A 26,424-nucleotide genomic window follows, 5' to 3' on the forward strand; every position below is an offset into this window, starting at 1 on the left:
TTACAGGATGGTGCAGAAGATGCTGCGTTTGCTGTGGTAACCACCTTCCACATGGGCTGTGATCCTGGTTGCCATGGCTGTCACCTTCTGCCCACTGTGGGCAGCAGAGGGGCCTCGGAGAGAGTTTTCAAGGTGAGGCCGTGCTGGTGGGTTCGCCAGGCGCCACGTATCAGACCTGGAGGTGCAAAATTAGAGTGAACCCTTTGGGAGTCTAGAGCGTTTGCTGAATGCCCTGCAAACTTACCTTTGGCTTTGTTTAAATCTGGGTATAGGTTGCATCTCCCTAGTTAAGTGATAGCAAAAGGAGGTGGAACATGTGCACAACTAATTCTAGTTTTAGCTCTACCTTCAGATCTACATGTAACCTTGGAGAGGTTCCCTCTTGTCCTCTATTTCCCCATCTTTAAACAAGGATCCAGATAAGACCAGTGGCTTGCTTCCCCCAGCCCCCTTTTTTTCCCCACCTGTATGACTGTAAATGTCATGCAAGCTTTATTCACAGTCACCAAAAAATTAGAAACCACCTAAATATGCTTCAGCTGATGAACAGATAAACCGTGTGGTACCTCCATACAACAGAACACCACTCAGCGACAAAAATGAATGACAGATGCCACAGATGAATCTGGAATACACTGGGCTAAGTGTTAAGAAGCCAGACTCAAAAGACTGCACACTGTGTTATTTCTTTTATATGACATTCTGGAAAGTGCAGATGTATAGGGGACAGAAGTTGGTGGATTTCCAGTCCCTCGAGCTCTTGTGGAGATTACGAAGGGTTGGGGAAAATCAAATGGTAGTGATGTTTTGATTAGGGCTTTCTGTCCTAAGTTACAAGGAACCTGTCCTGAATTACAAGGGATCGCCTCTTACACATATCAAATCCTAAATTGCTTAAGCCAGCAACATTGGCTTTTACGTATTTTTATGATAATAATATTACAAGTGGGACTGTAAAGGTATGGGTAGAGTCAGAGGCTGGCTACTGTGGGGTGAGTAAAAGCCTGGGACTATGTTCAAAGATCTGCAAGCATTTGCGTTTGGCAGCAGAGTGAGCTCCTGAGAAGAAGTGATGAAAAGAGAGGAAATTAGGAGCAGACAGTACACAGGGGACAATGCCAGGCCAACAGGTCTGGGCTGTACCCTGTACCCTGGGGTCTCCAAAGCTGAAGGAGGAAGTGGACCCCAGGGAGTCTACAATATGATCTGCTGGGATTTGGGAAGATAATATTAGAATTTCTACTTATATCATACTTTATAAGTTATGACTATATAAATATACATACTGAGGGGGTTTCCTCAAAAAATATTTGTTACTGAGAAAGTGTGTAATAAAAAAACAGAGTAGAGATCATTACTATAGAAAAAGAGGCTCCATCCAGGGTTTCTGACCATGCATGTGATGTGGCCAGAGCTGATTTAGAAAGATTACTCTGGCAGGATGCAGAGGACAGCCTGCAGGTTGGGGGGGTAGCCCAAGCGCAGGGGGACCAGGCAGGAAGCTGCTGCAACAGGACAGAAGGATTAACAGTGCAGGAGTGATACCAACAACAATGGTATCAATAATAATTACTAATTATTATTATTTTTGCAACCAGTATGGCAAAGTATCAACCAACCGGAATGGAGTCCATCCATAAACAACTGAAACAGCGGTAATGGGAACAGGGGGCCATGGGTCAGGGTGAGGGGTGCTGACCCGAACAAGGGTGGCAGCAGTTGGGAAGAGGAGGTGCCAGGTACAAGAACATTTTAGAAGCAGAATCAAGAGAACCTGGTAGCTGACTGAACTACAGTGTCAGGGAGAAGGAGAGGCAGAGGTTTTGCTGCTGGAACAGAATGGATGGTGATGTCATCAAAATGAGGAACAGGGAAGGACAAGGGTTTGGGGAAGGTGAGTGTGAAGCAACTATATACTGAGGCAGAAATACGAGAAACAAGGGGCAACAGCGACCACAGCAATGAACACTTGTGTGATACCTCAGATATGCTGCTAGGTCACATGATCTTATTTAAACTGGTGCTACAAAGCAGACATTATTAACTGGATTTTACTAAGGCTCAGAGATGTTGAGTAACTTGCCCAAGGTCACACAGCCAGTAACTGGCAGAGGTGAGATTTGAAACCACATACCCCTGACTATTTTAAAGCTTATTCCCTCCTAGGGAGTCAGGCTCAGGTCCTCAGCCCAGGCCTGACACAAAACCCAAGCACAGGCCTTTACCTGACCAGAGCCGAAAGCTAGCAGGACTAGGGAGCAAGGGTAGCTGCAGTCTCTGAGCCTGGCTTCCCCAGTGACCTCACTGTGGTTCTAGAAGATTGGTTTAGGCAACCCCATGCACTTACTTTTTCTTGAAGACCAAGAACTTGTTGTTCTGCATGATGCATTCTTGGTTGTTTGAGATCTGCTGAAAGATGGTCTTGTTGGTCTTGCCCTGGAAGACGGTGTTCTCCTGCAGCAGAGCCTTGGCATGGCCCTGCACGGCAATGCCGTAGGCCCGGAATGAATGGATCCGGTTCTTTATTACCTGGGAGAGGTAGCCAGAGTTTGTCACACCTCAGGGACTCCTAGACTGGTAGGGGAGCCAGGTAAGTGAAACACCAGCTATAAAACTGAGGGGTAAGAGCATGCTAGGTAGGTCAGCATTGAGCCATGCGAGCTCAGGGAAAGGCTATCGAGACCAGAGAACCAGGAAAGGCTTTCTGGAGGAGGTGATGGGTAGGAGTTTATCAGGTACAGAGCAGAGGAGAGTTGTTCCAGGAAGAAGGAACAATGTGCAAAGACCCAGCAGATGGGGTGTGAGCCACTGGCGACCCAACTGAGGCAACAGCGAGCCCTCGTCCCCTCCTCTGCTCGCACAGTGCTCGGATGCAAAGCCGAGGGATTCCTTACTCCTTGCTGAAGTCACTGACTCATGACGTCACAAAGCCGAAAAGAGGCTTTGCGACTGTAACTTCACAAGGGCAGGGAATGGGTTTGTCTGGCTCAACACTGAAACCCTAGCACCCAGCTCAGTGCTTTGTGTAAAAACGGAGCTCGGGGCTCAAGGTCCTGTGGGGAAGAAAAACAGGCGAAGGAACAGACGCAGAGCACCGTGGGAAGTGCCCTGTGAAGGGTGGGCATAAGCACCTTAGAAGTACAAAAAACAGGGCACCTCAAACAGCCTGGGGGGGTCAGGAAGGGCTTCCAGAAGAAAGGGAGAGCCAAGCTGTAGGACTTGGTAGGTAGGAAAAGGGGAGAGAAGGGTACTCCGGGTATACAGGGAACAGTGGGTGCCAAGGCCCCGAGGCAAGACTCCTCTCCATTAAGCACCTACTGCATACCGGGTCCTGTGTGAGATTATTCTGTTAGGAGAAGAGAGCTAAAATAGCCCTGATCTTGAACTGAAGACCACGAAGATACCTTGGGTGGCACCCCCGCCCCGGCTTCCTGCCAGTACCCCTGTTCATCCTTCAGGGCCCAGTTCCCACGTCCCCTCTTGCGTGAAGTCCCCGTGCATCTCCCAGGCTGGGTTTTGGCAGCACCCTTGCAGAGTGCTGAGGGTTTAAGGTTCTGCTTCTCAGCAGAGAGGGCACGAGGGCTCTCCTAGGGCCATGCCCTGCATAGACACACACATCACACACACACACACACACACATACACACCTTCGTGTCGGACGTGGGCAGCAGCTGCAGCCCACTACCCCGGTTGCCAATGATGTCGTTTTCAATGACAGTGCTGTCACCCTTGGTGATGATGCCATGGCCTCTGTTGTCATAGATACCATTGCCTCGGAACTCCACTTTGCACTGGGCCTTGACCTTGACCCCACTCTGGTGATTGCAGGAGATGCTGTTGTTGGCCACACGGGTGAGCTGGCTGCTCTGGGCCACAGTGATGCCTCTGTCCCCGTTAGCATGGATCACGTTGGTGATGACATGCAGCACCTCACTACTCTGGACATAGAGTCCTGAAGCTGTGGGTAGAGGGGTTGGGAGCAGAGAAAGCACAGGGTGGTCCCAGGGTCACTGCTGACAATACCACTAGGAAAAGCCTTCCCAGAACTGTGCACTCAGGAGAGGGGGAGGGGGAGGAGAAGTAGCAACATGCAGAACCAGCCCTTGGGGGTTGCATCTTCCAAGCTGGATGACAGAGCAGGAGGAAACCCAGGACCAGCAAGGAAACTCTGTTCCTTCTGCACCAAGTCCTCATTGAAGTGGCCAGGGAAACATGATGTGACGAGATCCCTTAGGCTCAGCTGGTCATCTGGCCCAGGCTCTCATCCTGTGCTGGCGTGCCTCCTACAGCAGCCTCATCCTACCCCCATCTGCACCACCTGTGACAGGAGGCTCACTACCTGCTCAAGGCTGCCCATTCCACCTCTAGACAGACAGATCCACCTGCTAGAAAGTTGTTTGTTTTGCTTCCCATTCTGAGCTAGAATCTGCCTCCCTACTATTCTGGGAAATTTTCTTATTTCTTAAGAAATAAGAAATTTCTTAGCGACACTATGTGTTTGTAGAAAAAAGCACAAAATCAGCAGGCTTAGAGCCGCGTGGGGAGAGGCAGCATGGCAGGTGGACCCAGGGTGAGCAGGAGTTCTCCCCCGTAGTAAGAGGCACGGGCAGCACCGGGAGGAGGCCGTGGGAGGATGCCGACTGCGGGGTCACAGGGGAGCAGTCTGCGCTGTGAGCTTGCAAGCCCGAACCTTTTGGTGCCAACTGCCTGTTGCTTCTCCTGGCTTGGTTGAGAACAGCAAAAATAAATCAAGTATTTGTGGATTTATGTGGCTTTGCTTGTCCTACTGGACAGCATGGCCATGTAGAGGAGACCCTGAATTGGGAGGGGACAGAACTCATTTTCCAGGTAAGTGGGCTGAGGCCACTGGCTACCCATCTCCCTGCCTCTGCCACTCCCAGGGGGATGAGCTCACTAGGGCCCAGGGACCTCTTTTTAACAAGCCTTCCTCCATCAGCCCCCCAGAGTAATTCTGATAATCAGCCAGGTTTGGGAGCTGTGGAGTTGGATGAACTTCACAATAATGTTTTTTTCCAATTCAATAAACATCAAACACCTACTATCATTTTTTTAATCAAGTTTAAGATAACATGGATTTTAAATACTCTTATTTTCTGTGTTCTCTAAGAAAGAAAAACCACTGCCAATTAAACCATGATATGCCATCAACTGTAAGGTGCATCTCATCAGAGATGTAAAAATGTGTCTCAGAATTGATTGGAAACGTGTCTACCAGGTGTGGGACTGGTACTGAGGGGAGGGGGCACCAACAGGAGTGGGATTCAGTTCCTTTGCCTCAAGTTCACAGCCTGTCAGAGTTGATGAAACAGCCACAGAAACAAGTACAATCCCAGGCCCCCTAACAAGTGCCACTGGGGAGAGCACAGGTCAAAGGAGAGAAGGACAGAGGGTGAGGGCGAATTTGCAGTGGGCTCTGAGGTCCGAGTTATTTGGGACGTGTGGATGGGAGAAAGGGAATTTCAGGCAAGAGAAACAGCAAGAGAAAGGCAGGGTGGGGTGGGTGGCAACAGAAAAGAATGGATTCAAGTCGAGGGCACGTGAAGTCCAGGGGGCTGGGGTACCGGCTAAGTGGTTGAAGGAAGTGGCTGATGAGGCTAGAAGAGCCTTAGGGCAGGCAGAGCACAAGAGGCGCTGGAGCAGGGGCTGTGGGGAGGGGCACTCACCTCCGTTGTGATTAACATTGTTAGACTCTACCAGAGCTGCGGTGATGGGCCGGCGCAGCAGGTCATCATCCTTCTCCAGCTCCGTCTCCCAGAGGGTGGGGTCCCAGTCCTCGCCGAAGTTCTCCTGGGCCACGTGGCCTCCAGGGGACTCCCCGGAGCCATCCTTCTGGCTGAACACTGCCACTCCATACAGGCCATTGTAGCTGACGTGGTTGCTGGTGACGTGGGGTAGGCTGGACGACATCATCCACACACCACAGCCCTTATTAGCTGGGACAGTGAAAGGAGCTGGTCACTGAGGCCGAGTGACAGGCGAGGCAGAACCCAGTGCCTCCCCGAGAGGGGAAGCAGGAAAGGCGCTGGCCTGGAGACAGAGTCCCTGATTTGCAAGTGGCCTCGGACAAGTCACTTTAGGGCCTGGCTGCAGGCTTCTCCTTCATACAAGAGGGGTAATAACAGGTCAGTCTCACAACTGCAATCATTCCATGGGGTGTAAAAGTGCTCTGGGAACTGTCAAGGCCCCACTTCCAGATGAGAAGCACACAAGCCCACGGTGACAGTGCCAAAGGGGCCCTCAGAGCTCATCCAGCCCAACTCCTCCCTGCACAGAGATGGAGGTGGCCTCAGTCTGAGTTCCAGCCCTACCACTTCCTAGCTGTGTGACACTGAGCAGGTTATTGAACCTCTCTGTGCCTCAGCTTCCTCACCTTTAAAATGGGGTTACAGGAATTCCCTGGAGGTCCAGTGGTTAGGACTCCACACTTCCACTGCAGGGGGGCATGGGTTCAATCCCTGGTTGGGGAACTAAGATCCCGTAAGCCACGCAGTGTGGCCAAAAAATTAATTAAAAAATAAAATAAAATAAAATGGGTTTAATAACTGCACCTACCTCAGAAGGTAGTCATGAGGATTAGATGTGCTAATGCATATAAAGGGCTTAGCAAGAGTCCAGAGCCTGAATGTAGGTTAGTATAATTATTATTATTACTAGAGATGCAGTCCAGAAAAGATGGAAGCTTTGCCCAAAATCACAGAATGAGTGAGAACACTTTTCCTTCTACGATTACCCTATTTCTCCCATTATATTTTTAGTTCTCTGGATCAAAAGAAAGGATAAGAGAAGTTAGATGTCCATGTGATGTCCATGTGTGAGAAATTAAATGGCCCTGGCCTTATGCAAGATCCACTACTGCCTTTTGCTGTTTTAAGTGGGGGATAAAGCTCTCTGCTTTGCTGACCCCATGGGGTCAATCTGGATTAGAAGGTGATTTATGAGAGCCTCGTGCCTTCTGTGAGGGTGTATGTGGCTGTGACCTGAGATGGATGCTATTCTTTAAGATGAGATCTCTGAGGCCCAGGGAAAGGCGGCAACTTTCTCAGGACCCACAGGCTGGAGATGGAACCTGGGCTGCCTGCCTCCAGGCTGGGCTGGGTCCCAAACCCCGCCCCCAGGAATGCGCCCTCACCATAGATGGTGTTTCCTTCTATCAGGCCTTTGCCTTCACCCCCGACAACAACACCATCAGAATAGCCAAAGCAGATGAGGTTGCTCCTGAGGATGGGGACCCCTCCTCGGCGGATGTCCACACCTCCCCACTGATTCTCTCGGATGACATTTTCTATGGGAAGAGGCAGAAAAGAGGGTCAAGAGTCACCTACAGTGCTGGCAACGAGGACTTGGACAGCTGATAGAAAGGCAAGTCTGGACAAGGATGCCTAGGCCTTCCCGTCAGCAGTCAGCACCCCGAATCTTGTCTGGTGACTTTCTAGGGACTTGTCTACTGTCTGCTTTCCTCAAGGGCAACGTTCGTGTCTGTCTTGTGGTCTCCTATATCACCAGCATCCACTGTACCCAGCGGCCTGGACGATTGATGACTAAGAACAGACTGGCTTTAGAGTCCCTGGACCAAGGCCAGGCAGGACTGTCTGTCCTGGGGGGCTGTCCTTGGGAGGGCTGAAGCAGAACCCAGCCATTCCCCCACACGCCTGGGAAGGCGCTAGCCTGTCCTTCTCAGCCTCAGCTCTGGACTGACCACAGCCTTCCTCTCCTCTCCCCTCCACCATGTCTCTGGGAGTGAGTGGGCTGAAGAGCCACAAGTTAGAAGGGGTGTCCTGGGACACTGCTGCCCCAGCATGGTGGCAGGGCAGACTCTCAGCCTCCTGCGACAGGACTGCAATGGCTCATGAGACCTTGTGTGGCTGGCCCCTCCCTGTCTGCCTCTGGGACCCCATCTCATACTCCTTGCCCTTTGCTCACCACACTGCAGTCAAATGAGCAACCTCTGTGCTCCTCAGGCATGCAAAGTCTGTTCCCACAGGTAGCCCCGTGTGGAATCCTCGTTCTTTTCCTGGGCTCCTTCCCATCATCCAGCTTCTGGCTTACATGTCACCTTCTCAGAAAGGCCTGCCCTGACCATACAATACTAAATACCCACACAGTTCCTCTATCACCTTATTTTAATTATCTGTAAAGCACTTATCACCCTCAGATATGACTCTCCTTGGGGAAAAAAATGCTTTTTTTCCCCCTCTTAAAATGTCAGTTCTTGACAGCAGAAATCATCTGTTTTGTTCACTGCTGTATCCCCAGCTCCCACATACAGCGTGTGCTCAAAAGACATCCGATAAATGAAGGAAGGCTGGATCCAGTCAGGGGGATTCACTGGCCCAATATTTACTGAATCTCCTTAACGTCCTAGGTATGGCTATGCTCTGTGCTGAGGCTACACTGACGTACCAGACAGACTTGATCCTTGCCTTATAGGATACAGCAAAGGAGAAGGACATTAAACAGATCACAAGAAATTAAGTAAAATGTCCTGCAGAGCAGGCCTACTGGGTAGAGTGAGTGTAGATGTATGGGAGGTCAGGGCAGACTTCTCCCAGGAAGTGACACTTAGGCTGAGACTCAAAGAATGAGCAGGAGTTGGCCAGGCAGAGGGAAAATAGGGATGGACTGCCAGAGCAGGCACAAGCCCGTAAAAGCCAAGAGAAGGGATTCAGAACGTTTGTGTGGCATGAATGTTTCTGACAGTGTTATGTCAGAAACAGCCATCCATTCAGATCCTGTAAGCACCAGGCCTGGCAAAGAGCAGACGCTCTCTCCCTGCCTCATAAGCATGGCCAGTGCATGGAGCCGGCATCCCCAAGTGCTAGCCACTATCAAGGAGGCCAGTCTGTCGAGGTGAAGGACTGGGTGGGTGGGAAGCCTGGGACGTTGGCTTGGCTGTGGTCACTGGGGGCTGCGGATCCAGGTAGTCCCACCCCTACCTGTGATGAGGCCTCTGCCATTCTCATTCACAGCTATGCCAGCTGCACTGCCCTTGAAAATGTGGTTCCGGCTAGAATGGAAGGAGAAGACAAAAGATGAGACCAGACCAATGTCATGTATCAAAGACAAAGCCCATCCAAGGTGCCTGCCTTCTTTTGTGGGCTTCCCAGATGGCTCAGGTCCACAGGGGCATGAAGCACCTCCTCAGGCCCCAGAAGCCAGGCAGTTAGCAATCTTCAGTTACCACTGACCCCAAACGACCTACAACTATGCCACAGAAGCACATATCATTATATCCATGTCTCTGCAGCCTCTCTGGACTGTTATCCACATATAAACACCATTTTATTATTTTATTTTATTTTTTATTGACGTACAGTTGCTGTACCATATTATCTAAGTTGCAGGTGTACAATATAGTGATTCATGATTTTTAAAGGTTAGACTCCATTTATAGATATTATAAAATATTGGCTATATTCCCTGTGTTACACAATATACCCTTGTAGCTTATTTTATACCTAATAGTTTGTACCCCTTACTCCCCCACATCTATACTGCCCCTCTCCCCACCCAACACTGGTAACCAGTAGCTTGTTCTCTACATCTGTGAGTCTGCCTCTTTTCTGATATATTCACTAGTTTGTTGCATTTTTTTAGATTCCACATATAAGTGATATCATACAGTATTTGTCTTTCTCTATTTCACTTAGCATAATGCCCTCCAAGTCCATCCATGTTGCTGCAAATGCAAAATTTCTTTCTTTTTTATGGCTGAGTAGTACTCCATTGTGTTTATATACCACATCTTCTTTATCCACTCCTCTGCTGATGGACACTTAGGCTGCTTCCATATCTTGGCTACCGTGAATGATACTACTATGAACACTGGAGTGCATGTATCTTTTTGAATTAGTGTTTTTGTTTTCGGATATACACCTAGGAATGGAATTGCTGGGTCATATGGTAGTTCTATTTTTAGTTTTTGGAGAAACCTTCGTACTGCTTTCCACAGTGGCTGCCCCAATTTACATTCCACCAACAGTGTACAAGTGTTCCCTTTTTTCCACATTCTTGCCAATACTTGTTATTCGTATAAATACCATTTTAAACAAATGTCATCGTGGTGCATGATCACAGGTAAAGTCTCGGTAGTGTCAAGAATTCCTAGGAGGCTGTGTTAAGCTTGTCTGGGAGTGATTTATGTCCCTGAATCAGATTCTGCCTGTAACAAGCCTACCGTCTTCTGTTTGTATCCAGGAGCTACTCTTTAGCTTATTTTCTGTTAACTCAGTCGCCTATCCACTGAATGAAAACATAAAATAATGACATGCCTTATAAGAAGAAAACCAGATTTTAAAAAGAGGGTTTTAAGAACATCAGACAACACATATGTGAAACCCCACGGGCTGGGCTACACACAGCCCTACTACCATGGCAAGGCCTCGTGAATGTGTTCCTTAGAACCAGACACCTGAGCATGTTAAAGGACATGCATTTCTCTCCGGTCTCTCTACCTTGGTTTCTTGCCTGGAAATACAGAGCCAGTCACACCCACACCCTAGCAGAACTGGGTTATTCCTGGAGCATACACATTTGCTGTTTGTTACTTTTACTACCAGGAATGCTGTGTCCTCCTTCCCTACTGGAGGGGCACCGGACCCCTCTCTTAGGAGGTGCCCTCCTACTTCCTACCATGCATGCAGCAGCAGGATTTAGATCCAAATATTCACCTGGCTCTTCAGAGCCTAACACAGGGCCTGGCTCCTCACAGAACCCCAGTGATTAGCAGTTGGCTGATAAGTCTTCCCATCTCCTACGGCAGGGTCCAAATGGTTTACTTCCTTTGGGGGAAGTCAAATACCAACTGCATCTACATTATGTGTTTGGAGTAGAACAAGGTTAAAAACATCCTTATGTTTTTATTCAGACAGATCTGAAGTATCTGCTTTGATGTGATTACAATTTAATCAGCTGATGGTTACTCTGGGCTTCTAGAATTCAGGGTCAGATGTAGTCCCTGGGCCTCATCCATATTTCTGAGAGCTGTGCCATAGCAGCAAATGCATGAGTGGTATACTTTTAATACAAATCTCACTTACCTTCAGAAAGGATCCATGGCCACTTGGAGAAACATGTATGTGTGTGTACATAGGGTGGGCAGAACAAAGATAAAAGAGGTATCAGAAAACAGTAGGAAGAGGGGACAGATCATTGTTCCAAGAACCAAAGATGGGATATTAACGACAGATGAGCCAGTCTGAGTCCTGTGCTTCCTTGCAGCCAAGGCAAAAAAAGAGAAACACCACAGGTTATATAACTCACTGGCAAAAAAATATGCTGTGGTTTGCCTTATCTAGGCCACTTCAGGGATCTCGAAATTCATTCTGTACCCTCCCACAGATCCCTATCCGCCATCACAAAGAAACATAAAGGAAAAAAGCACAACCTATTCTCTCAAAGCGACTGTTTTAAAAACCCAAGACACTGATCTGGTTGTAATATTCCTTGCTCAAAACACTTCAACAGTTCACCAGCACCCGCCAGTTCTGGGTGTATGGCTGATGTAACAAATTACCACAAACTGAGTGGCTTAGAACAACACAAATTCATTATCTTTCAGTTTAGGAGGCCAGAAGTCCAAAATGGATCTGATGGGGCTAAATCAAGGTGCCAGAAGACCTGTATTCCTTCCAGAGGCTCTAGGGAAGAATCCATTTATTGTCTTTTCCAGCTTCTAGAGGCTGCCCATCTTTGCTGGCCTGTGGCCTCATCACTCTGACCTCTGCTTCTGTTGATACATTTCCTTCTCTCTGACTCTGACTCTCCTGCTTCCCTCTTCTAAGGACCCTTGCGATGACACTGGGCCCACCTGCATAACCCAGGATACTCTCCCCATCTCAATGTACTTAGTCACATCTGCAAAGTCTCTTCTGCCTTGTAAGACAGCATATGCACAGGTTCCAAGCATTAGGAAATGGATACATCTGGAGGGTCATTATTCTACCCACCACACTTGGTATTCGAGGTCCTCCGTGCTCCAGCATCAACCCCACTTTGCAGGCTGATCATCTACTCAACCCCCCCCAGGCATCACATGCCCAGACATACCACCGCATTTTTTACACCATATTCCCCGGACATACCCCAAATTTCACTGCCCCAGGCCCAGAATGCCTTTTCTATGGCCATAAAATCCACCTCATCCTTCAAGCACAACTCAAATGTCAGCGCCCCATGTGCCCTGCCCTGACTTGCTCAGCTGAAATTGTGGCTGGGCTCCTTCTGCACCTGCATGAAGACCTATAAAGCATATGCTTTGGTGAGTCTTCCCTCATGGCTCCTGTCTCCAGAATTAGACTGCATGCTCCACGGAGCAGAGGCTATTTGTACACACTTTTTATACTGCTGTCCCTTTACATGGAATAAACCCTCAAATGTGTGTTAAATGAATGACATGCATACATGCAAACCCATACTCTTATCTTAAGGCAATAATGCAAAAGATGGAAAAAGAGCTCTGTGATCACTAATTGTTTTTAGTAAGCTGTCTATAACAGTGAAAAAATAGAGGCCTAGCAGTAATAGGTCCCACAAGCCATGCAGCAGCAGCGTGGCCAAAAAAAAATAAAAATAAAAATAAAAAATCCAGAGGAACAGTAATAGGACTGGTTCAAAAATGAGGGAATATCAAAACAATGGAACAGTTTTGAAACTGTCCAAAGTGATAAATACAAAGGTGCTGCAACAGCATGGAAAAGTACACATGGACTAATGCAGGGGAAAACTCAGAATACATTTGCTGAACATTAATGCCAGTGATTTCTGTAAACTGCAGACATAACTGTGTGGGTCTTCTACTCAAAACCTTAACGTTCAAGCTGCAGTGACCAAAGGATCCATGATTATCAGGGACAGTCCCAATTTAAGATGTTTTATACTAATGTCACAACTTGTGTCAGACTTCTTCTCAAGCGCCAGTGGGCCGTGTGCTACCCCTGAATCTGCTGCGCTCTGCTGCTCTACTCAAGCTGCTTCCTTTACTAGGAATGTCCACTCCCCATCTCCATGAGAGTCCAAGCTCTACCTGTATTTCAAAGTCTAACTCCAATGCCACTTCCCAAATGAGGCCTTCCACAGCCCCCTAGTCAGAATGATTCACCCTCTCTTGGTACCACTTTGATAGTATTTATCAGTCTGCGCCATATGATCGATGGGAAGGCAAATCCATGGCCCCTCCCACCTACAGCTTACACCACTGACTGATCATGGCATGCTTTCATGCTGAGGTCAGATGTAGCCTCCAGATCTTAATACAGCATCCCAGGTAGCCACAATCAACTGACCGGAGTTGTCAGGTGAGTTGAAATCTCTGTCATTCCTATCTTAGCATTATTTCTGAGCACACATGTCCTCCAGACTAAAGTAAGCTCCTAGGGAGTGGAGTCTGCCCTTGTTTACCTTTGTTATCATTATTAGAAGTGCTCAGTAATGTTTGCTGAACAGAATGGCCCCACCTAGTTAACTGGAAGGAAACACAGACACAAAAGCACAGAACACAGATGCAATACCACAAAAGGTTGTGTGACTGAGGTGGGATTAAGGGTGAAGTCTGTCTCTTCCCTGCTTGCATCTGTACAGTTGTTTTCATAAACAAAAATGGTTTCAAATGAAGCAAAGACAGAGAGTAGGGAAACACAGAGATCAGAGAGGAAGGAGGGACCATGGGTGAGCAGGATGGTCTGGGTACAGTGGCACATACCTCACGACTGGATTTCCGTGGTACAGGATGTAAATGCCAGCCTCCTTGTTTGAAAAGATTTGATTATTCCGGATGATGCCTTTCCCACTGCCAAGGACAACAATGCCAGAGCGAAGGCCGTGGTGGATCTGGTTACACTGCAAGTGAACATGAGACACCACAGAAGGCAGCTCAGACACGCCACTGAGAAGCAGAGTGCTCACTGCTGCCCCATAGCAGGGCCAGGATGAACCAGCAGAGAAAACCACGCTGCTGGAAGATCCCTAGCACAAAACAAAAGTGAATGGGCTTCCCTGGTGGCGCGGTGGTTAAGAATCTACCTGCCAATGCAGGGGACATGGGTTCGAGCCCTGGTCAGGGAATATCCCACATGCCGCGGAGCAACTAAGCCCATGCACCACAGCTACTGAGCCTGTGCTCTAGAGCCCACGAGCCACAACTACTGAGCCTGTGTGCCACAACTACTGAAGCCTGTGCACCCAGAGCCTGTGCTCCACAAGAGAGGCCACCACAGTGAGAAGCCTGCGCACCGCAATATAGAGTAGCCCCCACTTGCCGCAACTAGAGAAAGCCCATGCGCAGCAACAAAGACCCAACGTAGCCAAAAAGTAAAAAAATAAAAACAAATAAATAAAAATTTAAAAAAAGAAACAACAAAAAAAAAAACAAAGTGAATGGACGCGGCCCTGCCCTCTCTGCACAGGTGCACACGTTGACACCTATGAGGGAGAGTCCCAAGAGAGGAGTCTTCCCCACCCAGACTCTTGGGATGTAGTTATGCTGGCACTTACTGCTGAGGGCTCCTGCCCTTCATCTGCAATGCACACTACTGAAAATTTCTGAGCCTCCAAAGAGTCCCCAAAACACACGATCATTGGCTAGGCCATGTCACCCCAGGGCCCAGGGCGCCCACCTCTCAGAAAGGGGGCAGTGCCCCAGTACATGGGAACTTTGGCTAAGCGCAATCCCAAGAGGCCACCCAGGGAAGGAGTGGGTCACTGGCTTCTAGTCTTCCCTTCTCATTCGGGGGGGACCTGTGGAAGGTACAGCCCCAGGGAGTTTAGGTGTCCCATGAGGCATGAGGTCACCAGGTGTACGAGCTACAAGGACCCTTGGAGATTTTCATACCATGCAAACGGGGAAACTGGCCCAGGGTCATATAGTATGTTTGTGGCAGGGCCGGATCTGAAACCTAGTTTTTCTGTTTCCCAGTCAATTAGTTGATTTTGGACAGTGATGAAAATTTTAGGTTATAATAAATTATAATAAAATTGTTTCACTCTAATTGCTAATTTACAGCCTAAATACAATCCTATATTTAAACCAGAAAGCTAGCTGTTTCTCTTCCAAAATGATTTCATGGAAACAAAGTTCTAGTTTGCTTTAAAGTGTTTCATGCTGCAAGCTCTCCTATTCTTACTCACTTTTCAGATTTTCCCCTGAAGGATTTGGCAGACTCACCAGGGTAACTGCTGCCTACAGAAGTCCCTCACAGGGTTGAAAAGCACAGGGAGAGAGGTGTAAGCAATGGTATTTCTATCCTGCACTGTTTCACAAAGGCAGGTAACACTCCCTTCCCCCTCCACCTGCTAAACTGTCCTGTCCCCCCATCCCTGGGAAGGCAAACTCCTCTCATCTCTCTGGCAACAGTGGCAATAATTTCCTAAGCCAAGGCCATGCATCAAACATCAGTTGCATGGCAGAAAGAGTGAGAGGAAGGGGCTGGCAGAGGACACTGGCCAGGCATGTCTCTTGAAATATAGTTAAGAACTTGCCTTTCTCTGCATTTGCAAGGGCAGTCTAGATATACTGGGTTAAGAACATCCACCCTGAGTCAGACTGCCTGGATTCAAAGGCCAGCTCTAGCACTAGATGTGTGATTTAGGGCAAGGTCCCTAGCGTCTTTGTGCCTCCGTGTCTTCACCTATGAAATGGGAATAATAATAATTCTATCTCACAGGGTTGTGTAAGAGTTAAACCATGATTAAATAAATATATACCAAGTGCTTAGAACAGTATCTGGCATATAATAAGCACTATGTATAGGATGGATATTATTTTTCCAAGCCCATAAAAGTCCATTATGTTTCTCAATTTCTGGGAAACCTGTCTCTCAGAGAAGGCTGGAGCAAAACTATGGGGCAGGTCTTTCATGTCACTGGTCTCATATTCTAGGATTTTAAGTGGTTTTCACACTGGCTAAGATCAAACTCACTACGGCCTCACGATATCCACGAAACAAGTAATCTTCAGAATAAATATCCTACGTGTCCTTTTAATAGTAAAGAATGAACTAATCTGGTGTTTTATTTTTGATCCAAGCGTCTTTCATGGCAGACATATCTTTATTCTTATCGAACTGAAAGCCCACAAGAGCATATCAGGGCTGAGGGAGGGAAGGCCCTGTGAATTTCCCTGTCTATCCAGTCCTCCTCCTTGCTAGGGGAGACTGCAGGGACGTACGTGACTTATGCAAAGTCACTCTCAATACATGGAGAAAGAGACCCAGAGTCACAAGGACACACAGAGAAAAGGGCAGGAACTACCTGCAAACAGGAAGCAACAGAAATTCAAGATGGCAACATTTGCTTTAACATCCTCAGAAAAGGTTTCTGAGCACCAAGAGCCACCCTGAAAGGGCAAGAAGATGGAGGAAGTACCAAAATGAGAGGGTTGGACTTTTTCCGGATGTCTACGCCGGCCTCCGCGTTGTCATAAATGTTGTTGCCGGCGATCAGGCCTCCGCCCTCCAAGCGAAGAAAGATGCCTGACGCTCTGCAGTGGTGAATGTGGTTCCTGAGCATGATGATCTAGGCAGAGAAGAGAGAGCCATTCATTTTCCTGTCACAAAGGTATTTTAAAAAACTGCTTGGGGAATACCTGAGTCTTCCTTCCCATCTGGTCCGTGCAGTTCTACCTGATGCCAGACCAGCCACTCTCCTCCGTGTGCTCCTGAGGACTGAGCCATTTCCGTGTCCTTCCTGACTTTGCCCTACAGGCACTGGACCAACCTCACGCCAGTTCTTTACTAAAATCTGGATGGAAGCTTGGCCCTGAGCTCCACATTCACAGCCTCTGAGCAGGATAAATAACTGGATGACGGCATGGAAAGGACGCTTGGAGAAGGTGGGATTTAGTGGTCTGCAAACTCTACATGCAGTGCAGTTACATGAAGATTTCTCGGGGGCCAAGGGCACAGCTACTTTGAATGGAATCCAGTGCCAGATCCACCACTTCCACATGCACCTTTGCTGAACTTCACCTGCCTGAGGAAGCACCTGAAGGTAAAGTACCTCGTAGGCTGTCCTCTCCCACCTTCCCTTTTGCTTTCCACTTTTAAGACAAATACCCATTCTTGCCCGCTTTGCATCTCTCTTGCTGTATTATTATCCTGGGGTGGAAAAACCAATGGAACTCCAAGCTAAGAGACAATTTCAAGTGTTGGTGTAAGATAAAGAAGCCTCTTTAAAACAAGGTACCATAACTCAGTAAACAGCTTATTAAGGGGATGCACTGCCACTTACATTCTCTTTTTAGCAATTCTAAAAATCTAGAATACATATTGTTTTAAACAACTATGTATTAACAATGAAATGTACTACGTTAAGGTAAATTGTGTACCAACAATAAACACTGTATTAACAATGAAATGTACTACGTTAAGGTAAATTGTGTACTAACAATAAACACTGTATTACATTAGAATAAAACTCTGGGAGGGGTAAAGTATAATGGAAGTACAATTTCAAGGAGAAGCTTTCTGCTTAGAATGGGGAAAGTTGGAAAGAGCATTGCTCCCACACTTACAGCAAGAAGATACAAAAACATAACCTTTCTTGAATCCATCAGCGAGCTAAGGTTGCAGGACAACCAACTAGCCTGGAATCTAAGGGAAATAGGCACCTTCAAGGACACGAGACGTGAGTACTTGTTTGTCTGAAAAGACACAGATGCCATACTGGCCAGTAAGAAGAGTTCAGCTAACCGTTTCCATGAATTGTTAAAGGCCAGCTGTGAACTAGTGAGAGCACAGAAGTCCCGGGAGCAGCTGCATCTATTCACTTCTCCATGGACCTCGTCAGGTGCTCATGGAGAAAGACTGAGGGCAGGACGAGAGACGGGAGACAGCCTCCCTCCTGGTGGGCGCTTGGGGGAAGTACAGCCACTGTGGGAAAAGCACTAAGCCCCTCCTGGATTTTTCTCCCCTAACTGTCCAGAAGAACAAGCCTTAAGCAGCTGGGGGAAGGGCAGCAAACCCTGTGGCTCTCAAGGGAGGGAACAGAAAAACAATAAACCCTTTACCCCTCAGGGAGGTGGGAGGAAAATATCTTGGGCCTCGATCATTAGAGCCCCCTAGTGCTGGGGGGTGAGACAGGACCACTGAAAAGGGCCTAGTGCCAAGGTCCTAAATCCACCGACACAGCACCTTCCCAAGACTAAGGATAAATGTGGACACGAGAGGCTCCCTACCACCCACTGTGCCACCAGGCTGGCCAGCCAGAGCCATGGCAGTGGCCTGCTGCTGGGAGGGGCAAGAGCACGGAGGAGCAGATGCAAAGGGAAGAGCTAAAACAGAAAAGTCCACTGGCAAACTAGCCAAAGTAATGCAGGAGGAATCAGGAGCCTGTGGTTCACTGAAGGTAATCGTAACAACAAAATCCAAGCGTCACAGAAGAGGCATGTCCATTCCCACACGTAAACACCATCTACCTCTGTCTCCACCGTCTACACAAGATACCTCACTTCCAACTAAAAATTACCAGATACCCAAAGAAGCAAGAAAAAAAAATCATGGTCAGTGATACTTTTCTTCATTCCCTCTGCCAGCCTCTACCCTCTCAGGAATGTTCTGGAGGGCAGAGGTAGGGCGGCTGCCCTCTGGCCACTGGATCAAGGCCTTGCTCCTGGCCACAGGGACCAGCTCAGTAAGCCGGCACTCCCGCCCACAGCTCCCCACTTGTATTAATGCCATTTGATGTATGTGTTCCCGAAGCTGCATACTCATGAGACACCATGGGTTGTTTTAGTCAAAAGCCAGCCAAAATCAGCTTTTCAGGTTCCTTTTTGGAGACTCACTAGGAACAGTTGGCTGCACGATTCCTGCCACAAGTTCCCTGGGGGCAACAGTTCCAGAGGGCTACAACGAAAGCTATTTAACTTTTTGTCTCTCCTTGTCCATGACTCCAATCACCACCTGCTCCCAAGTCTGCACGTCAGGGCACATCTCTCTTCAAAGCTCCAGCCCCACGTAACCAGATGGCACCTCTGCCTGATGTCACTGATGCTCCAAACTCAACGTGCCCAGAACCGCACTCAGCATCTCTTTCTCCACATTCTAACCTTCTCGGCTTCTCAGTTCCTGCCTTTGCCTCAGCCACTCACACCAGAAACCTAGGCCACGTAACCCTGACCACTCCCCTCCCGAGGTTCTCCTCGTCACCTCTCCGGACTGCCCTGTTCCTCCTCTCCACGTATGGACCCTAATTATCCACTGCCCCGCACTGATTGTGTCCCAGTCTTGTTCCCCTCCACTCCATTCCACACAAAGCTGACAGAAGGAGCTTTCCAAATGCGGATCTGACCACAATTCTCTGCTTAAAATCTTTCAGTGTGTTCCCACTGCCCTCAAGACAACTCCCATCTCTCTGACGAGACACCTGCCCCTGAGCTGACTGACTCTTGCTGACTAGCCCTCACCTCACGCTCTGGCTGTTGAGGTTACTTGCGACTCCCTGAGTGTCCTGTGTCCTATGGCTGGGCCTTCCCGCATGCCTCCTTTGCCTCACACCTTCACCCTACCAACTCCTAGTCTTCCTAGACAGCTTGGCCAGGCACCACTCCTCCGGGAAAGTTTTTTTTTAAGTCTTAAAAAAAAAAACACCAAACACATTTATGGAGTACTTGCTATGCACCAGACACATTGCTAAACACCTTATATATATATGCATATATATGACCTCAATCAATCCTCACCACACCTTGGAGGAGGTAGTATCATTAGTCCAAAGAGCATATAGCTAATAAGGGGCAGAGCCAGAATTGGACTCAGAAGCCACACTCTTAATAACTATGAAAGGAGGAAAGCCCTCCTTGAGGGCTCACTCCAGATCCTTTCATCGTGGTCCCCCTGAGAGCAAAGCTGTCACCCACCCCTTTTATTTGACCTTTATCTTTTATTCTCTGTTCATAGCACAGTTTTATATTGTTTTCAGGGTAACACCACCTGAAATCCTCTTTGGAAATGGGTAAAATACAATTAAGATGCAATTGCTATTAACCATTCTAGAAGCCTTCAGAGGCCTGCAAGACTCACATGTGACATCTGTACAATGCCCTTCAGTTTTCTAAGTGCTTTTGCCAATATTATGGTACTGGATCCTCACAAACCCCCAGTCGAAGAAGTGGGGCAGTGTTTCCATTTCACACGAGAGGAAGGTAACGTTCACAGTGAATTAGAGGAGAGGTGAGACTCAAACCTAGGAGCTATGCCATGTTTCCTTCTAAAAGGCCATGTCTTTCCTTTTAGAAGCCTTTCCCATCCTGAGCTGTTACTGTCCTGTGGTGCCTGAGGGGGTTGCAGGTACAAGGCACTGATGGCATGCAAAGCAGGATGACCCATTCTTAGTATGAAGTCCATACATCTCAACAGGGCTTTCTAGGCCCTGGGCAAGGTGGATTCTGCTTACCTCCCCTGCTCATTTTCCAATGGTCCCCACACCACACTGCTGAACTCGGCCTCACATCCAGGCCCCAGCAAAGGATGTCTGCTGCCCGAACCCTCACTGTGCACCTCCTTTTCACCACACGCAGCCCATTTTCCTTGGTTCTCCTCTCCTCATCCTACTCAGCTTAGACATCTCATCTGGGAAGCCTTCTCAACTACCCACAGTTTGGATCACAGGCAGCGATCACGTCTCCCAAAATTATCTTGCATCCAAGCTAAAGAGCCCTTGCTCCTTCTACTAGGAGTTGGGTGACATATTTGAGAAGCAGCATAACATAGAGAAAGGAGGCGGAAGACCTGGGTTCTAGTCCCCATTCTGTTTGGCCCCTAACCTGCTGTGTGATCCTGAGTGAGTCACCTTCATCCCTAGGCCTATTTCCTCTTCCGTAAAATGGGAAGAATAGTTTCTGCCTCATCCAAATCAGATGATGGACATGAGGCAAGTGTGTGTTATAAGCTTAAAAGATGATTTTTAAAAAAAATGCATACTAGCACCATCCAAGCCCTCCTGCGTACAGCCACTGAAGCCCTCTCACCAATCAAAAATCATGTTCCTTGTGACCCAGCGAGGTCTGTACAGTAAGCCTTATGACAGCACCTTGTTATTATGTATACATCGCACCTTGCTATTATGTATACATTGCACCGCATAAGTCAGGTTCCGGAAGATGTTTCCTTCCATCTTGGCTCGGCCATAAGAGCAAACGAAGACGCCTCCCTTCCCGTCCCGGAACAGGCACTTGCGAATGAGGCAGCCCTGCACAGAGCTGGCCAGCGCCATGGCCTCCCTGTCCTTCTGCAGCTCCTGGTGTAGTGAGTTCAGCACCAGGCAGCTGGGCAGCTGGATGGATGCTCCCGGCAGTGGTGGGCCCAATAAGGAGCCCCCCAGGACCGGCTGCGGTCCCTGCACTTGGTAGGACAGTCTGTACGTGAGCTGGTCCTCATCCTCATCCTCACCGCTGGGACTCAGGCCTCCATCGCTGCTGTCTGGGGTCCAGGCCACCCTTTCCCCATCACTGCCCACCTCTGCCTCCTGTGAGCCAGCCTTGGGAGAGCCAGTTGCTGGGCTGGTAGGGCTCTGGCTACCCTCAATGACAATGCCACAGGTTCTTGGGCTCCAGGCCTGGTCCCTGCTTTCCAGGTCCAAGGACATTAAAGAGTCAGAGTCCTCTGTTGGGAGCACGCCGGGAGAGGACCTGATAAGCCCTAAGAGATGCGTGTAGGCCCAGTTGTTTTCTGCGGATGGGTGGCCCTCAACAGTCACAGAGTTGTTTTCACTGCCCACGAATTCACAGTTTTCTAGGACACACAGGGGCACATTGTGCAGAAAGACATGGGTGTTTTTGAAGGTGCAAAACTTCACTTGGCAGGTGCCTGGGCCATGGACAAGGATGTGTCCATTCTCAAAGTTGCAGTTGTCAAACTGGACGTGACCTGCAGTTGTCTGGGGAACAAAAGAGAGAAAGTGGGTGTAACAGGGATCAGATCTGTTTTGCTAGTCAGAGCTCTAACTGTTCTGTAAGGGGATGGCACCTGGAAAGGCCATCTGTCCTGCTGGTCATGTTCCCCTCCCCACAGGGCAAGGGTCTTGCCAGCCCCAGGAGGGACCAGGAGCTGCTGTGCATCAGAAGGAAGATCATTTGGAGCTGCCTGCCCTTCCCTCCTTCCAATCCCAAAGGGCAGGGGACAACAGTGGAAACGGATAATGGCAGAAAAGTTCACTTTCTGGAGCAGGGCCTTTCCCCAAACCCTCAGATCTCAAGTAAATTCCACCAGTGCTCATGAAGCACTCAGTGAGAATAAAGAGTTTGGTGGTGGTGGGGGTAACATGGAGAAGGGGGATGATGCTGAATGCTCAGAGGGATGCTGCGTGAAATGGAATCGCCTCGTTAATACTGGAGATGAACCAGGAGACGGTGGCTCAAGGGAGAAATGATGGGGGAGAGCTTTGGATTCTCACAAACACAGGAACTGGCTGGGATGTGAGCCCAACTTTACCAAGCCCTCTGATGGGTGAGGGTCCCATGTGGTGTCTCGGTTACATGGAGACTGTGTCCCACCAGGTCTCTCCTTCCAAAGCACTATCCCTTCATTCGAATCCTCCCTTGGCCCTGCGAGCCTGCCTCCACCTGAGCCTGCAGCCCTGAGGTTCACCATATAGGCCAGTCTGGAGTGTGGACTCAGGACAGAGCTGGGCAAAGCCGGAGGGCTGACAGAGGCCAGGGTGGGCCAGGAGGGGCTGAGCTCTGCTGGGGCTGGGCCAGCAGTGGGAGGCCCAGACACAGGTGCTGGGAAAGCCTGTGTGGGAACTGGTGCTGGTGCAGAACTACGGCAGGAGACAGCAGGCCATGTCCCTAAAGAGGGGGACAAGGTGTACTGCCGTGACCGGGTGAGTGCCCTGAGCAGTGGCTAAGAGTGTGGGCTCTGGGGTCCAGCTTCAGGGCCCAGCTCCCAGCTCTGCCTCTTCCAGGTGTGTTATCTTGGATAAACACATCACTTCTCTAAGCCTCAGTTTCTCTGTCTGCAACACAGGGTTCACGAACTAACAAAGCACCAGGCACGGAGCCATGCACAAAGTTGGCACGTGAGAAAAGCCAGCTGTTATCATCTGGGGTCAAGGGACATGGAGAGCAGAGAGTTCTCTGGGGTGGGGGTACTGCTCGGCCCTACAGAACAGCCCACCTGAGACTCTTAGCCCTCCAGGCCTGACGGAGAAGCCCAGCCACTCTGCATTCCTGAAGAAGAACTGCTTCTGGATTCCACGCCAAGCTCCATGAGATGTACTTGAACCATAAAATGAGGTAGTAGTGTCTCATGATCCCATTTAGTAATCCCTGGACAATTTTACATTCTCTAGCAGTGACCTCCCTTGAGAGCTTGTCCCAGAACTTAACTCCCCTTAACCTCTCTAGTTCTTCCCTATGGCTAACCTCACTTTTTCTTGCTGCAATTTAAGTCTATTTTCTCTTACTTGGTCCTCTCTGTAGAAAAACCCCGGCTCTCTAGAGACGCAGAGCCATTGCTAGGGTTCTCCTCAGAAATCATAAAAAAAGCTGTGAAGTCACCCTGGCTTCGGCATTTTGCAGGCAAGGTCATCCTAGCTCCCTGTCCTGCTTTTAGTTAAAAGACAAGCGTGGACTGAGCACTAATATATGCCAAGCACTAAGCCAGATGGTGGGCTGGGCTACAAAGAAGTCTACGGCCAGGACCCACCCCTTGAGGATCTGCAGCTGCACTTGTGAGGGGGAAGTGGAGGCTGAAGAATAGATGACTATGAAATGTGGAAGGTATGGAAACGAACCGTTCTTCCAGATCTGCAGATGAGCACAGAAGGACTCCATCGGTTCTTCTGAAATGTTCTAAGTAGCAAACAGCCTTTTAAGCTTCCAGGGAATGCAGAACAATGTAATTTCAAAAGTGGTTAGACTCAAAGGCCTGGACTTGAGTTCTAACCTCACTAATTATACACTTGAGAAAGTTACTCAGCATCTCTGAGCCTCAGTGTCCCTCATCTGCAAAATGGGGACACACCTACTCTGTCTACCACAACTGTTTGTTGTGGGGATCAAATGAGGCCACAGATGGAAAGTCACCTATCTTATGATTACAGGCTTTGGACCCTACCTCTGTCCCTTACAAAGTCTGAGACCCTTGTTGAGGCTCCATTTGCTCATCAATAAAGCCAGCTGACACTACCCATCTTAATCATGGCTGTAAAGCACGTGGCTGGCACACAGTAAGTGCATCACAAGTGACTGGTGGCATAATGATCATTACGAACATGAGAGACAATTTGGTTGTTACTGGTAGAATAGTGGCAATATAATTTTTGTTGACTAGGTACAAAATCCATGTATCACAATCAGCTTCTAGGCAATGCAGCTCCTGGCAGTCTACAACTTTTAGCTCTAGACTGTTCTGCCAGAAGCTACCAACGTCCCAATACATGCTTATCTTTGAAAACAACTGCTCTGTTCCCAGAAGGAATGTGTTCTCCAGATATTTCCTGACCCTCTCTCTAGTCAGCCTTGGCAAAAGCCTGACCTTCCTTGACCCTCCGGAGAGTGGGGCTAATGTGCTGAAGGTCACTGGCCTGCAGAGCCCCCCTCTTTGGCCACCTCTCTGGGAACGCTGCCTGTTCTCTGCTTTCTGTCACCGTGTGGCATGTGGCATGCTCCCGGAACCTGGCTGCTCTCTACCTGTGGCCCCAGTTGGTCCAGGTTGGAAAGGAAGAAGTACAAAGCAATTCTGGCCTCCAGTGCAAGGCTCATTTTTTTTTTTTTTTTTTTTTTTTTTTTTTGCGTTATGTGGGCCTCTCACTGTTGTGGCCTCTCCCGTTGCGGAGCACAGGCTCCGGACGCACAGGCCCAGCGGCCATGGCTCACGGGCCCAGCCGCTCCACGGCATGTGGGATCTTCCCAGACCGGGGCACGAACCCGTGTCCCCTGCATCGGCAGGCGGACTCTCAACCACTGCGCCACCAGGGAAGCCCAAGGCTCATTTTTTTAAGTACAGCTTTTTCAGGAATAAAGCAGAATGTTGATCTCTACTGATCCCTGTGCCTCTTTCCCAACTGGTGCAGAACTCAGAGGAGTGTGTTATAGGACTAATGACTGAACTCTCTCTCGTTTTTAATTCCAACAAAAAAAGGGTTACAAACCCACTGAGAAGAGGCCAAGGCCCAGGGTCAGGCCGGGAAAGGCTACCCATCTGAGGTAGACACCCACCTTAAACATGAAGGGTGAGAACCAGGCTGGCATGAAGACGAGGTTGCACAGGCGTGTGGTTGAGCACTGCTGGTCAATGCTGGCTAGCAGGGCCACTTCGCCCAACTTCCCGTGGCCTACGATCTCCACGGGCACCTTCAGGATAATTTCACCTTGCTCTTCGTGCAGACCTGGGAACAGCAGGATTCGGTCAAATAGGCTGGACATGGCCAGGGCACTGCCTAGGCTGTGAAACTCATGGCCTGGCCCGACACTCAGGGTACGACGTGTCCTCCTCCGGCGAAACAGAGTAAAGCAGACAGAGGTCTCCAAGATTGCGGCATTCTTGGTCCACATCTTGGAGGCAAGGTAATGCTGCTTGAAGGCCTCCCTCCAAGACTCAGGGTCCACATCAGGCTGGTTGGGCCAGTTGGGGTGGCGGCACTCGGTGTAGCCCAGATACAGCTGCCGCCAGCGAGTCCTATCAAGACTGAGGATCAGTTCATACCAGGTCCTGCACACTAGGCTGCAACGGCCCAAGTCGGGAAGGGGCAGGTAGGCTAAGATCATGCGCCACAGCTCCAGGGGGAGGCTGCCAGCCTCCATCGTCACCTGGGAGACAGACACAGAACAAAAGAGGTTTTTGTCTACGCTGCTTACAGTCCCCCTTCTTAAAATATCCCCTGCCTTCTGACCCCAGGGGTGAACAGGCACCTAGGCCCAGCCAATCACAGGACTCCACCCACTGAGTCAGAATCCTTCCCTGGGATTTTTCTACCTGCAATCAGCAGGGAAAACTTTCTTTTCTCTTAAAGACACTATAAAGATATGACCTTGGAACTGCTGGCAGCCACGTTTCCTACCTTATGGATAAAACCTTGTGTTACCAAAGCCAAGGAGAAATGAGGAGATGAAAGATGAAAATTGAAAAAGTGAAAGAAACATAGTGAGTATGTGTGTATGTGTCCTGGTGGTATGATTCCAGATTCCTGAAGATGCCCTGGAATCTTCAGTTTTCCTTCAAGTCTGTGAGGTACCTCAATGGCCTTCTAATAAATTCTTTCTGCTTAAGCTGGTTTGATTTCAATTTCTGTAACTTGTAGCTAAGAGTTTGGACTAATACAGAGGGAACCCACCTTTGGCTGTTACTGTCCTAGAGCTGTCTCTACTCATCACGGATCAAATCCTCATGGGCGGCAACCTCAGGAAAACTGCTGCTGAGGTTTCTGGTCCTGGCTCTGCCACTGGTTACTGATGTAACCCTAGTGTCCCAAGCA

At 48.9% G+C, this 26,424-nt stretch overlaps 1 protein-coding gene across 2 annotated transcripts; it reads right to left on the minus strand.

Annotated features, from left to right (window-relative positions):
• Positions 1-25,759, minus strand: FBXO10 (F-box protein 10; the record flags this gene model as incomplete). 2 transcript variants are annotated; one of them, XM_079706209.1, is made up of 10 exons in its annotated part: positions 1-175; positions 2,348-2,529; positions 3,648-3,958; positions 5,685-5,954; positions 7,151-7,303; positions 8,955-9,025; positions 13,718-13,854; positions 16,378-16,527; positions 21,064-21,885; positions 25,169-25,759. In XM_079706209.1, 10 exons carry the CDS (start codon positions 25,751-25,753, stop codon positions 1-3), a joined length of 2,856 nt encoding a protein of 951 aa, XP_079562335.1. The 2 variants fall into 2 exon arrangements, with proteins under 2 accessions (XP_079562335.1, XP_079562336.1); XM_079706210.1 differs by having other exon boundaries at positions 7,151-7,314; positions 8,921-9,025; positions 25,169-25,753.
• Positions 25,760-26,424: the final 665 nt, after the last annotated feature.

This window comes from Hyperoodon ampullatus, assembly GCF_949752795.1.
Source record: "Hyperoodon ampullatus genome assembly, chromosome: 6".
Classification (NCBI taxonomy): Eukaryota; Metazoa; Chordata; class Mammalia; order Artiodactyla; family Ziphiidae; genus Hyperoodon; species Hyperoodon ampullatus.